This window comes from Oxyura jamaicensis, chromosome 1 (assembly GCF_011077185.1).
Source record: "Oxyura jamaicensis isolate SHBP4307 breed ruddy duck chromosome 1, BPBGC_Ojam_1.0, whole genome shotgun sequence".
In the NCBI taxonomy this organism is placed as follows: Eukaryota; Metazoa; Chordata; class Aves; order Anseriformes; family Anatidae; genus Oxyura; species Oxyura jamaicensis.
The window spans coordinates 51,170,642-51,184,274 of NC_048893.1; the positions used below are offsets into that span (position 1 = coordinate 51,170,642).

At 34.3% G+C, this 13,633-nt stretch overlaps 1 protein-coding gene across 2 annotated transcripts in view; it reads right to left on the minus strand.

Moving 5' to 3' along the window:
- Positions 1–13,633, minus strand: part of TMTC2 (transmembrane O-mannosyltransferase targeting cadherins 2) — a 254,224-nt gene that overhangs the window by 22,224 nt on the left and 218,367 nt on the right. Inside the window, exons 9-11 of one of the 2 annotated variants that reach the window (XM_035338276.1) lie at positions 9,413–9,527; positions 2,362–2,425; positions 1,785–1,958 (exon numbers count right to left, since the gene is read on the minus strand). In XM_035338276.1, the coding sequence (XP_035194167.1) occupies positions 1,800–1,958; positions 2,362–2,425; positions 9,413–9,527 (338 nt within the window). In that variant the 3' untranslated portion in view covers positions 1,785–1,799. Of the gene's footprint in view, positions 1–1,784; positions 1,959–2,361; positions 2,426–9,412; positions 9,528–13,633 lie in introns of those variants that run through there. The other variant, XM_035338266.1, reaches the window with a different exon arrangement.

Sequence of the window (13,633 nt, forward strand, 5' to 3'; positions counted from 1 at the left end):
TGAATTCCTTCTTAAGCGAAACTCAACAGGAGTACCTGTTAGATTTAAACTTAAAAAGCAAGATTTAACTTTTCTTCTGATTAACTAATAGTATTTAGATACCAAGATAAAACTATTCCTAAACAGAGAGCAATTATTTCAAGGTAGAATAATCAACTAAGAATTACAAACAAGGCTGACCTTGTTTCTGGGCATGACTGGAAAAAATGTGTTACAAAAAAAAAAAAAGTGTTACAAAAAAAAAAAAAAAAAAAAAAAAAACACTGACGAACTCTCACAGTCGACAAAAAGAAAAATAGACCCTTACCAGCAACGCAGGAATGGTGGGATGTTTATCAGGCCAAGGAGGAGGCTGTCACCCTACCTCCAAAATATATGTATCTTACACTACCAGTAAAATAACACACTCTTATGCAAGATGATAATGATCTTATAAATCAAAACAATGTAATGTTAAAAACATATTTTGCTTTCCATATGAAAAATTCCTACAGCCAACAAAAGATCATTCAGACATAGCTTCATAACCTCCTATGAAATTTATCTTAGACAGAAAGATACCTCTATACTGACAAGTGGCATAGCACAACAAAAAGGAAAACATTTGGATGCGAAGGTAACCTTGGCCATGCAATGCATGTTTCATGGGTTTTAATTTGGACTTCCTCTGGACTATCCCTATTAGCTGTTGGAGTATACTGGATGCATCTTCTGGTTTAGTTTCCTCCCGCAGGAATCCCATTCATATACTACAAGAAGCAATGAGAATCAGGGTAGAGTTAAGCAGAGATGTCTTTGAGATGTGCTTCAAAAGCATACTCTTGCTCTGAACTGAAATGCTGAAGAAGATACCTGGAGAAACACTGAGCTTTACCCTTCTGTTGACTTCCACAGTACAGTGGTGCTAATGATGTGTACAATGCACTGGAGAGTCAAGCTAAACAAGTGCTGATTCAATAAATATCTAAGTTCGTAGATTGTTGCTATCTTTTGGTAGTAGCTGTTCTGATTATCTTATCCTTCAAAAATTATACTTGGGTCTTCCTGTGTAAAGTTTGTCAGCAATACTTAGAATCACCTAGCCTTTACAGTACCACTCCATAAGCTAGAAGCCCTCAGTTACTTCACAGGATCCCTGAGAAACCTCACCCCTATAGTCATATTCCTAATGGTTACATGAGAATAAACTAATTTTTGAGTTTCTATGGAACATTTTGAGAGTATGATGAACTGTAGAAAAGAGAAGAGGAATTGTACCAACTTTGAGGGAACGGAGAATTTTTTCAACATTAAAGTAACCACTCAGAAAATGCAAAATACTTGCACCAGAAAGCCTACCAGAAAGCACAACAAATCACAAAGTCTAAAATGTAATCTCACAAAATACGAATTAAAGGAATACATAGATTTGGGATTTTTTTAATTATTTTTTAAAGAGACTGTGTGAAAATGAAAGTTTGGTATGAATAGGTTACTTTATTTTTATTATATTTTATTAGCTTATTTGGAGTTTTAGCTAGTGTTAGTTTGGGGTTTTAGGCCCCAAAATTCTTTAGTTTTAAGACTGTATTCTTTTGCCATTTTTTTAAAATGAAAATGCTAACCTATTTTCAAATTAAGCACTATAGAAATTCATGACAAGAATGTGTTCTGTACTTGATATCTTCAATAGACAAAGTATGACGGATTAAAAAAAATTCCTTCCCCATTTATATCCATGAGTGGTGTTTTCTCCCAAAGTCCAAAGGTAATTGAAAAGAAATATAACATTGAGTAAGAAATGGTAAAAAGAAAATATTTTATTCCTTTAGATCCTTATGCAATAAATTTGGTAATGAGCTTTTATTTTCTTTAACAGGGCGCTCACATATTCCTACGTATTTCCACTTCAAGGAATAAGCATTTCTTTGATTTTGTACAACCATCTTTTGTTGAACAACAACATTTTCCACAAGTTCCTGACAGAGGAAAAGTCATAAATGTATTATTTAAAATGCCTTAAATAGCAGATCACAGAATACCCTTTCATTGTCTTTTTACTAGTGAAAACAGTTGTAATTAGGAGAGCTTTCCACACTTGACACATTTAAATGTAGATAAATAAATCTAAATCTATAATTTTTTTTCAAATATGTGAGCCAAGTATGAGTTGTTGCTGGAATACTACACTAAGATAACATGAAAGTGTACTGATTGGTCTAGGCAATGCACAGCTTTAACTGACTACCCTATTATTGACCATATATGATACAGGCCAAGAGATCAAACATTCCAGCAAGACATCTCTTCTCAGCATAAACAGTTCAACACTACAGCACATTCATCAGTTTAAGTAATGGATATCATTAAGAAGGTACTTACATTAGGTCTTAATCCTGCTGCCATTTCATAATATTTCTCAGCTTCTTCATTAAGACTGGCTTGTCTATCAGAACAGAAAAACAACAACAACAAAAACATAATATAATTACTCCTCATTTTCCTTGGGTTAAAAACAAACAAACAAACAAACAAACAAAGGCACATCTAAAAAAATACTGCAACTATTCCCCACCATTTAAGGATATTACCTTAACAAATACCCCAAATATCTAAAAGATTGTAGTTCAGTATATCCATTTCATCTGATGAATTCTCTTTGTGTACCTTATTTTCTTCTTAGTGCTGAAAAGGTACATAGTTTTTCTGAAAATTAGTGCACATTGGAGAGAATTGCAGAAGGCTAAATAGTCTTCTGAGAAAAAAGCATTGATGTACCAGTCTTCACCAGAGGAAAATCTGGCTTATTTTTTGTAATTATCCATACATTAACAGTAAATTATTAAGCTACATGTTATACAATAATATAGTTCCTTTCTTTCTGCTTCTCCAAGAACACTGTTATTCAAGAAAAAAAATACAGAAAATAACAACGATTTCTTAAAAACAGGTTTCTATGATTCAGGAAAATCACTTATGTGAGTTCTCATTTCAACACCTACTCACATCAGACCAAGCTTGGGTTTAACTTAGACATCATATTGTGCGGGAATAAGATGAGTTGCAGGGTATCTGAAGCACTATCAGCCCACCTCTTTTCCTTTTCCTTTCATATAGATGGCATCTACATTCTCCTAGTAGTTTAATTTTTATATCTTCATTCCCTGACTTTTAATTTTAATGCATTCAAATGAATGCAGTATGTTGCCAAAGAAATCTAAACATTTTTTTGTTGTTGTTCAACAGGCCCTTTTTATGTCTTCTCTCAAATTTCTTTCTTCTTCTTTTGTCTCTACCTTCTTAAATTCTCTCAGAATTTTCATTGTGGCCACTGGCTGAAGGAGTATCTCTTAATCACATACGTGTTATGAGAAAGACGGCAAATATGTAGGAACAACCAGCAAGCTACATATCTTTTGCTATTGTTTTGTCACAATATTGAAGCCAAGGAGAAAAAAAAATAGAGAGAGAGAGCTGTCTTCATATATGGGATCTTCTTGTTTGTTATGTGATTACAGATGCATTTGTACGATACAAGTGAAAAATTAGAAAACAAGGATAATACAGACGAGGATGGGTTATTTTTTCCTTTTTCTTCCCCTTCCAGAAATAGTAATTAGCTGAGAATAAGTCAACTGAGCACTCGTATCTGGAGATTTTACTTTGTTAGTTACATACGATGTGTTACATGTTTTGTTGTTCAGTGATCACATTGTGTTTTCATTTTGTATTCCCATCCACCAAAATTTTAAACATTAGCCACATTATACATGATAAGCAGTTAATTCCAATCAACTTATTTTGACAGACAGTTATTGGTCTTGGGAAGAAAAAGGGAGGATGGGTAATTCCTTTGAAGTTTCTCGCATATTTCACATGCAGCCTGAAACCACTTCCTGACTAACAATTTACCTCGTACAATCCAGTTTATACCTGTTAACTGTTTTATATTACTTTGCACATGCATTATCAACACAGTGGTTGCTGTGGTTAGAAATAATTGAATGTCTAAAAACACTCATTTAACATGCTTCTGAATCACTCCTGAGGGGCATTAGTAGCACTTGAAACTACTGAAAAAATTATATATTATACTTCCAAATTTCAGGACTTACTACAAGGCACATAAATTGAAATATGTCACAGAGCTTTTTTTTTTTTTTTTTTTTTTTTTCTGTTTACGCTGAACTGTCAGGAAACAAAGCATTTCTGAATGTAGTGAAAACCTTTTCATGTAAGGTGCCTTACCCAGGGGCAGACACAGACCATACATTTCAGCTCAAAAAAGTGTTGTTGGCACGTAAATGTAGACCAAATTAAAATCTTGTCCTCTTTTAGCCCAGTGGTAGAAATACATGGCTTGCTTTCCTCCCACACGCACATACTGATCATTAATTTTCAAATTGAAATCCATTTAAATTTATAATTATCTATTAAAAAATGTTTATATAAATGAACATACGCCAACTAATCTGTTCAGGAAAATGTCAGTTCCATTACTGAGGCATTCAGCAACTGCTCCTTTAGTTAAGATACCGTATAATTCTGGTTCACATTTTCACTGGAGATCTATGCTAGAAATTCATTATGTTAAGCCTTGGAATGGCTATCCCTTGAGAAAAATAAAAGGCACAGGGGTAGGAAATTGCAGTAACCCTATGCCACTAAGCAGTAAAGGGCTCTGGATCAATGTCAAAAAAGGGAAGGACACCACTAAAGGAAACATAATTCACATCACAGTAAAACATTAGACAAAATGCTGATAATAAAACAGAAAGGAAGGAAAAGAAGTAAAGAGAAGTTGGGAAGACAGAGCCCTTTTTATACCTAAGATGTATATTTCAACCTGTATCCCAAATCTTTTCATGAGGACTGTCCTTGAAAAAACATCTGATTTACCCAATTAACATCTAGCATTCAATCTTATTTCAAGGGATAAAAATGTCTTCTCTCTTTATTCTCTCATCTCTCTCAACCCTTCAGACTTCAGACCTACCAGTTCCCGTGTTTCTAGGTGATTGCCAGTGACACTTTCTAAACGTGCTTGACAACGCATCACTCTCAGGTTCTCCTGACACCCTTCAACTTATACTCATTTTAAATGTTTGTGCTAACCACTGGAAAAAAAAATATTGCTTTGAGAGAAAAACTACACCAATGTTTAGATACATACACTGTACATAAACTGGCTTAGATACATAAACAAGTGAATGGAAAGGGCTATTTTTAAACTGCCAGTCATTTGGCCTAAAGCTTCAGGCTGTTATTTATTTATTTATTTATTTATGTGAAATCACAGATAACAGTCCCACTATGAAAAAGACATTTTCCTGAAAGAGGCTGCTATTTAATAGAACAGATTTTTGATACTTGTCATTCTTAATGGAACTTTTTGTGTCATACCAAAATTATAATGACATTCCATACATGTAACCCTTCATCCATATTTTCAGTTTTACAACAATTACACAATTCTATAAGGATGATATATTTAGCCATACATATACATATTTAAATATACTGATAGCAATTACATAGTGAGTAAAATCTGTTTAGGCAACAACATAGGGTGAACTGGTATCTATGAGATCACGCCAGCAACTACACCTTATGTTCTGTCAGTGTGTTTGGCAACCCAAAATACTCTCATAGAAGTTCACTGCAAAATGAAGACCAAGTCACGTAGTACTGCTCTAATTCAAACTTCTGTTTTTAAATAGCCAATAAGCATGCAATGACTTAATGTAATACAGTGGTTGCCTGGAGCAACCCATTGTCTTACAGAAGCGTGAAAAAAATATTCCTACAAAAAAAAGTGCTCTTTAGCAAAGCTCTTCTCCCTATGCTTGTTTTCATTTGAAAACAATGCGAAGCTCTTTTCCTGTTTCTAATTAGTACAGCGCTGTCACTACACTGCCATTCTTCATTCTAAAATCAACCATCTCTTAGTTCACAGGAAACCTGTCTCACCTCAGTACAAAACTGCAAAGTGAAACAGCAATGTCAGATGACTCCGTCACTGAAGTTAAAGCCACCATAACGCACTCCCAATATATATGCCTCACTACACTCCATTCAGATGTATCTAGCTTTGCTGAAAGGCTTCAGGCTGAGGCTATAAGCAAGAGCATAGCAAACACTACAAAAGTAAAACACATGAGCAGTTACTGTTTTAAGAACCACCTGCAAAACAGCTACATAACCCTTGAGTAAAGCTGTCTGAAAAACAAATTCTGAGAGAAAACAAATTTTACAGGCAAGAACTATTCAAGTCAAAAGTTACCAGACTGTTGAAAATAAATGATTACATTCATCCCACATTTCACTCCTCTTACAGGTGACTCAATTCATCAGACATTGCATGATCCTATAGAAATCACCTGGGCAAAAAATGATTAACTGTTTGTGTAATTAGGAAAAAGGAGGTTCATTAATAATGCAAACTTGAACTCAGCTTCAGATTTAGTCACAACGACAGGAAGTAAACAGTGTTGGAATACCTGACAGAAGGAGCTGGAATCTTTCTTGTGACTGCAAAACTGAGAACAAGCTATCTAAAATACAGTTATGGCATTAGGACACAGTTAACAGTTCTGTTGCAAATTTAAGAACAAAAAAAAAAACTTTAATTCACAGCATCCCAGTCTATGCCTTGTTCAAATTTTTCAAAAATTGTTAATTACTGGTATAGAAAACAAATTGAACTTGGAGGGAATGCTGTGATTTTATTCACCCAAAGCAGCTGTAACCCAAATTATAAAGAATTTGTGTGCAATTCGAAATAAGCATCTTCATGTTTCTAAATCTCCTGACACTCCTTGGGATAATGGTGGAAACAGGATAATGACAAGAGGGAAAGATGATACTTCCCTAAATCAACAGTACATCACTGGGAAGAATATTCAGTCAATATTAAAATATTAGAATTTACAAAGAGAAAAAAAAAAAAGAGCTACTGCTATTACCTTCCCAGACATTTTGGACACCCCACATCACCCACTTCAATATCAATTTCTTTCTCTTAATCCACAACAAATCTTTAAAATGTATCCCTCCTTCTTTCTCTTAACAGTTTACTTCCATGCCTTGTGAACTTCTATATTTTCTACCTCAGAGCTGTGGAGTACAAAATTCTTACTTATCAATCAGTTTTTATAGATCTCTACAGCAACCTCAATAGCTGTTGTCTGCCTGCATGGAATTGCTGTATTTAATAATTTCAGCTTTTCATTTATGACTCTCTTGAGCATCCACGTGTACCATAGCTTCTAGCTTTCTTATTCTGTGCCAGTCTGAGTACCCCTTTCTTTTCTTCACTCATTTCTTGGTATCTGCTTTCCACTTGGAATCACCACAGTTCTTCATTCTAAATACCCTGAAAATCAGCTTTCTCTGAAGTCCCGCAGACTCATAATGGATTTGTAGTTGCTGTCCCCATGTATGAATACACATTCTCTTTGTCCAGTTGCTATTATGTAAACGATATATTGAATAAACTGCTAAGTAAAGCAGTAAACCAAGGCAGACAGCAGGATCATAACATTTTAGCAAAAATCATTCAAATCATTATGCATGGGGTTTTAAGGAAAAACTTGGCAGCACTGAATTTGACTTTACCACCCTGACTCTTATTAAATCATCCAGACCAGCTGAGACTTCAAGAGCGTATTAAGAAGCCATTACAGTCTTCCACAAAGAAAGATGAGTATTTTAATGGAACACTAGATCAACTAGGTATCACACAGGAGCACAGATAGACTCTAGCTAAGCTAAACCATCAGTACATTTTTTTGAAAAAAAGGCTTTGGCTTAGTAGTTGTTTTGTTGTTGTTAAGGTTTTAATTTGTGCTTAGAGTTAAAATAGAGAATGCCATTCGGAGTCCCTGAGCTCAATAGTAGTTGAAATCTCCTTGAAGTGTCCAGTCTCAACCAGCTCAAGTAGGGTCACCACAGCTGATGTACAGTACAACAGCACAGCTCTTACACTGAGAGTGAAACAATACTCACATCCCAGTGTAAAGATATGCCTTAAAGACCTGAGGTGCTTCAGTCAATGGTCACAGAGAAAGTGAGTCATGTAGTAAGCCTATTGCTAGATAGTATTGATGCATACCAACACATTTTATAACACACACCGAAAAAATCACACAATTTTACACCATTGAACCATCTGCCACAACACTCACTGAAATCAGCAGGAGTTTGTCTCTCTGCATCCTTCTGGATTCAGCTTTCATGCCTAACTTACTAGGCTTCTGTCTATGAATTTATTTCATTAAACTAGATGTTTTAACTTCCTGAATTGTATACTGAGGAGATTTTTTCAGAAAATAATCAGGAGGAAGGAAAAATAGTGGATACACCTGTTGCAGGTCAAACCATTATTTATCATTGAACCATTTGTCTGGGTTTCTTTCCTAAGCAGTAAGAGCTATATCTCAAAGAACGTTTTGGGGCTTATTTCAAAATCCTGTTATAAAAAACTTCATCCTAATACACAGGTCACTCAGCTGATGCTGATTCCACCTGCTTTTTAATATCACTTTCTTTTCCTTTCATTTCATATCCTAAATGTTAAAAGTAAAAACAGCCAAGTGAAAGATCTTCATTAGAGAAATAATCTCAATAACTGTTTTATGCTAATGAAGTATATTTTTTATTTCCTTCTCATGCATTTTCTGAGCATAGATATAATCTAAATGAAATCAAGTATCCTCATAACTGTCAAGTCAACAATAGATAACAATTAGATAGTTATCCTAGAAATGAGCATGGATGATACCTATTACAGTAATGTGAATTTAATGATCACGTTCAGGCAGAAGCTCAATGTTACTGAATATCCAGGTCTACCAGCTTTAAAAGGAAAAAAAGGCAACTAAAATTTTATTAATTTCAGATATGAGAACAGAATTAAATATGACTTCATTTTAAATCATAGATTTTGATAATATTAATCGCTTCTGTGCATATCAAAGTCAGCATTAGCCTGAGAATATTTAGAGGTCTAGTCATCATACTGTTCCTTACTGATATTAACACAAAAGGTGATATTTCTCTAGTTACCTCCAGATGTGTAATTTGCAAATGCTATGCATCCTAAATCTTTAGAGATCAGATGAAAGGAAATCCTGCAGAATGTTCTTCACAAAAGAAACAATTGTTCTTATATGCAAGTAAAAAGAACTACCTACTTGTGAACAACAGAAGTTGTAAAGGCAATAAATTATGAGCTGGCACATAGAAAATTAGAAATAGATAGTCCTAATCCCACAACACTTTCATTCCAATTCTTTTCATCTTATTAGAGATATTGAATTATTCAAAACAGTCCCTGAGCTTTAAAAATAAACCCTGTGTAAGCAAAGGCTGTAAAGACTTTTTCCTCCAAAACAAGAGAGGAAAATCAAGTAAGACATGTAAAGGCACTAACCTGAGCATATGGGCTGCATTGAAAACAACATCAAATTCTGTATTATCGAGTTCAGCTGCTTTCTTTGCCATATCAGCTGCTTCTATTAGACGGGATTCTTCTAGGAGGAACTGACCTGGAATAGAGTACACAAACATGAATTCATGTAAAAAAAACCTGATAGGTAATACTTCAGAAAATACAGATACAAAAAAAAAAAAAAAATAGATGTCCCATACTCAGTGTCTGGTCATTTGTTGACTTGCTGTGTGTTGCAATATATTTAAAATGTAGCAAATACAGAAAAATCCAGTAGATATGATAGGAATAACTAACTGCAATATTTGCAAAAGATATTTATGATTAGGAAGAATGTTACAGTAAAACTCAGCTGTCAAAAAACAATTCCCTTGATCTGTGAGAGTCCTGTCTTCAAGAAGTTGCCCTTTGCTTCCTCAGAGGAAAAAGAAATAAAATAAAATAGCCTCTATAAGCAAAATATATTCCCATTTTATAAGGATATCTCAAAGATCATATAAAATATATTTTTTACTTCTACATACATGTATGCAAACATGTTCCTTCAGGTTTAGAATTATAAGCAATACTTTGTTTTTAAAAGATTGTATATGTATACTTTGATGAACTGACATTTTATCACATATATTAATGACTCTAAGAGAATTGCAGTTTTTGTTTCCTATGTAATCCTTACCTTTCATGTAAAAAACAAAATGAAACAAAAACAAACAAACAAACAAAAAACAGAAGATAGCTAAAATCATGTGATCAAATTTTTACAATGGCAATATTGTAATCATTACACCAAGTTAAAACAGAGAGGAATAGATAATTTAGCATTAAGCAAACTTCAACTAAAGTACAGTAGTTTCAAAAGATAAATAACAACTAGTAAAACTCAACAAAAATGAGTTTTCCTTTGAAAAAGAAGAAAACACTTTGGAAACTACTCAAGCCACCTTAGTTTTGCTCCTTCTAATGACTTTTTCACACCTAATTTGTAAAACATGTTATTTTTGGATCAAGGACTTTTCAAAGGGTTTCAGCTGTCTAGACTTTGTGTCTGCATAACCTTATATTTGGAAAAGCCATCTTAAAGTATGGTGATTATATGCTCCAACAACCCATCCTTCTTTTTTTATCTTACTTTCGAAAAAGAAGATCACTCATCCAAAAGTCCACCAAGCCATCACTGGCCACAAGCCTCTTCAGGAACAACAGTCCATGAACAAATGAGTTCCTCTCATGGTAAGGGATTTTCTTTCTTTCTTGCCTCCTTTCCTCACACATTCCCTATTGCTTTCTATATACATCTGCAGAAAATCCACTTAACCAGAGCCAGCAATGTCTGTAAGGGCACCGTGAATCCAGTAATGCTTGGGTACAATGAACATGTTTGCAGAAGGAATTATCTCAATACCAAAAGTGATGAAAGACAGCTTTCCTAGCTTTTTTGCTTTTTCTCCATGGATACATTTCAACTTGGCAAGAGATGGGAGATTCTTTACTCAGACAGTCACCTATGTCTTAGATATTCAGATCTGCAAAAAGTCTCAGAAAAACATTCACGTCTTACTGCATTCATAACATAAGCCTTGCTTGCTTCAGTTACATCCACTCTCAGCTATGCGCCATCCTTTCATGCACTGTGATGTTTTATGTTGTTTCCAGAAACAAACAGTTTCCAAAAAGGCTTTCTTAGAACCGCGAGAGAAGGGAAAAACATAAAAAGAAAACATACGAGAACAATTTTGATCATAAGAAATTAATTTATCTTCAGAATTAGAAACCATTGCTTGAGCCATTAATGGAAGTCTCTTATGAAGGAGAAAATGTCTCTCTTTCCTCATGTCAAGATGGGGAAAAAATGGGACAAAAGTTACTTCTTTTTTTTTTTCTTTTTTTGGTACCACATCAGGACATGTTTTATATACAGTAGGACAATCTCTGAATATGAGAATTCTCAGGCAATCTACCAATTACAATAGGCAGTTCTTATCCCCTGATTTGGCTGAATTATTTGAAAAAAGCTGTAACTAATATTCCAAATCGCTTTCAAATGAACTGAAAGAGCATCCCTAATCTTTAGGTCAATGTCAAAGCAAACCAGCCTTAAACTGTTAATGTTTTTTTTATTATTATTATTTGTTTGTTTGTTTTTGTTTTTAATGGAAAGTACTGGATGAGGAAAATGAGAGATAGTAACTGGATGTACTCTTTATACATCCAGCAAGGAGAGGAGAAAGAGCACATAACCATTTAGACTTCACAATGTACTGAGCCTTGAAGATTATTCTGAAAAAAAAAATAGGAAAAATATTTTGCAGCTTAGAACCTGAAAATAACGTCAACCGATCATTAGGCTAATTAATTCCCTAATTGTGGAATAAAATATTTCTTTATCGACTTCAACAAAAGTAACTCAAGGATTTTTAGGGAGTGATCTTCAGAACCATACTTCCAGATGTCTGTATGAAACATTTCAACACTGGAGCCCAACAGAGATGTTATCTTAGGTATATTTATAACTAGCCTGAATGTAATGGAATGTAGCTGGTACATTCAACTTAATGTGACATAATCAACAAATTTCTCAGCTGAAATTTACTTTATTAAAACAGTAAAATTCTTTCACTTCATCCATGTAATTACTAAATTACATTTTTGGAAACCTTTTCAAACCAATACTAATGGTTTACTGGCTGTCTAAAACAACATATACTACGTTAATTCTTAGCTCTTTAAGAGGTCTATAATATCAACATACTACTAAAAATATTATGAGATTCCTACATGTTTTAGGATTACTACAAGAAGGCTAATTTAGAATAGGACATCATTATTTACATTTACTGAAAAGCAAGTGCATTGCTAGATGCTTTAGCTAAAAGCTTGTTTTTATTAATTGCTTTTTCTATGACTCTGGCTGCATACATTCCATTAGTCTACATGGACATATCAAAAATGTCAGCAACAACTCTAAACTAATGTTTTAAATTGTTAAAAATGGAATTCACTCTCTGTTTACTATCAGGACTCTTTAAGAGTGTCTCTATAATAGGATTATTATTTTATATAACATATGAAAGGATTATATTTGCTACAGTTTTACCAAAGCTATCTAAAACAAATTGCAATTAATCCATGACACCAACTAAGTACAAGTAAAACTTCCCAGAAAACTCTTGACTGCACATTCCCATAAACAAGTCTCTCTCCTGCACTGAAGGGTTAATAACAATGGAAATACCTCATGTTAAGTGGATAGGTAGCAGATGACACACAGCACCCTCCTGAAACTGTAGCATCATTTACACCCAAACTCTTACAGAATTCTGTCTTCAAATGAGAGAACACCCTGCAAATGCCCCACTCATTTCCTTAGTAGAGGTAATTTAATCAGAGGTTAAGGAACACTGATTAAACACTTCCATAAACTGACTGGGCTACAAATATAAAGTAATGCTACCTTTTCAGTCTAGTGGAAAAGGCAACATTTGAATGTACAGGTGTGTGGTGGGCTGCTCTAACCAGAGCCAAGCACTCACTTGCTCACCCCCCAGCATGATGAGGGGACAATAAAGGAAAAACAAAAGCAAGAAAATTTGAGTTTCAAGATAAAAACAGTTTAATATGTGAAGGGAAGGGGGAAAAAAGACAAAAAAAAAAAAAAAAGAAAAGAAAAGAAAAAGAAAAGACAAAAAAGTAAATTGCTCACTGATTCTCATATGTGAACTGATGCCCAGCAAGCTGTTTAACAAATGTCACCTTAGAAGCCAAAAATCCTCTTTTTCTTCTGCTACTCCAGTTTTTATTGCTGAACATAACACTACATGCTGTTGAATACGCCTTTGGCCAGCTTGGGTCAGCTGTCAAAGCTGTGTCCCCTCTCAGTCACTTGCCCACCTCCAGCTTACTCACTGCAGGGACAGAGTGGGGAAAAGAGAAAGCTTTGATATTGTGCAAGCACTGTTCAGCAGCAGCCCAAATATTGGTGTGTTTATCAATGCTGCTTTAGCTACCATCCAAAACATAGCATCATTCAGGCTGTTATGAAAAAAGTTAACTCCATCCCAAACAGACACAGTACAAGGTGGAAACTTTCAGTTAAGAATTTAGATTTGCCAGGTTCTCCTAAAATGCAAACCAAATTTATTCACACATCTAAATTTGATTTACAGCATCTAAGCAGAGATAACCCATTTTGAAAACATTAGCTAC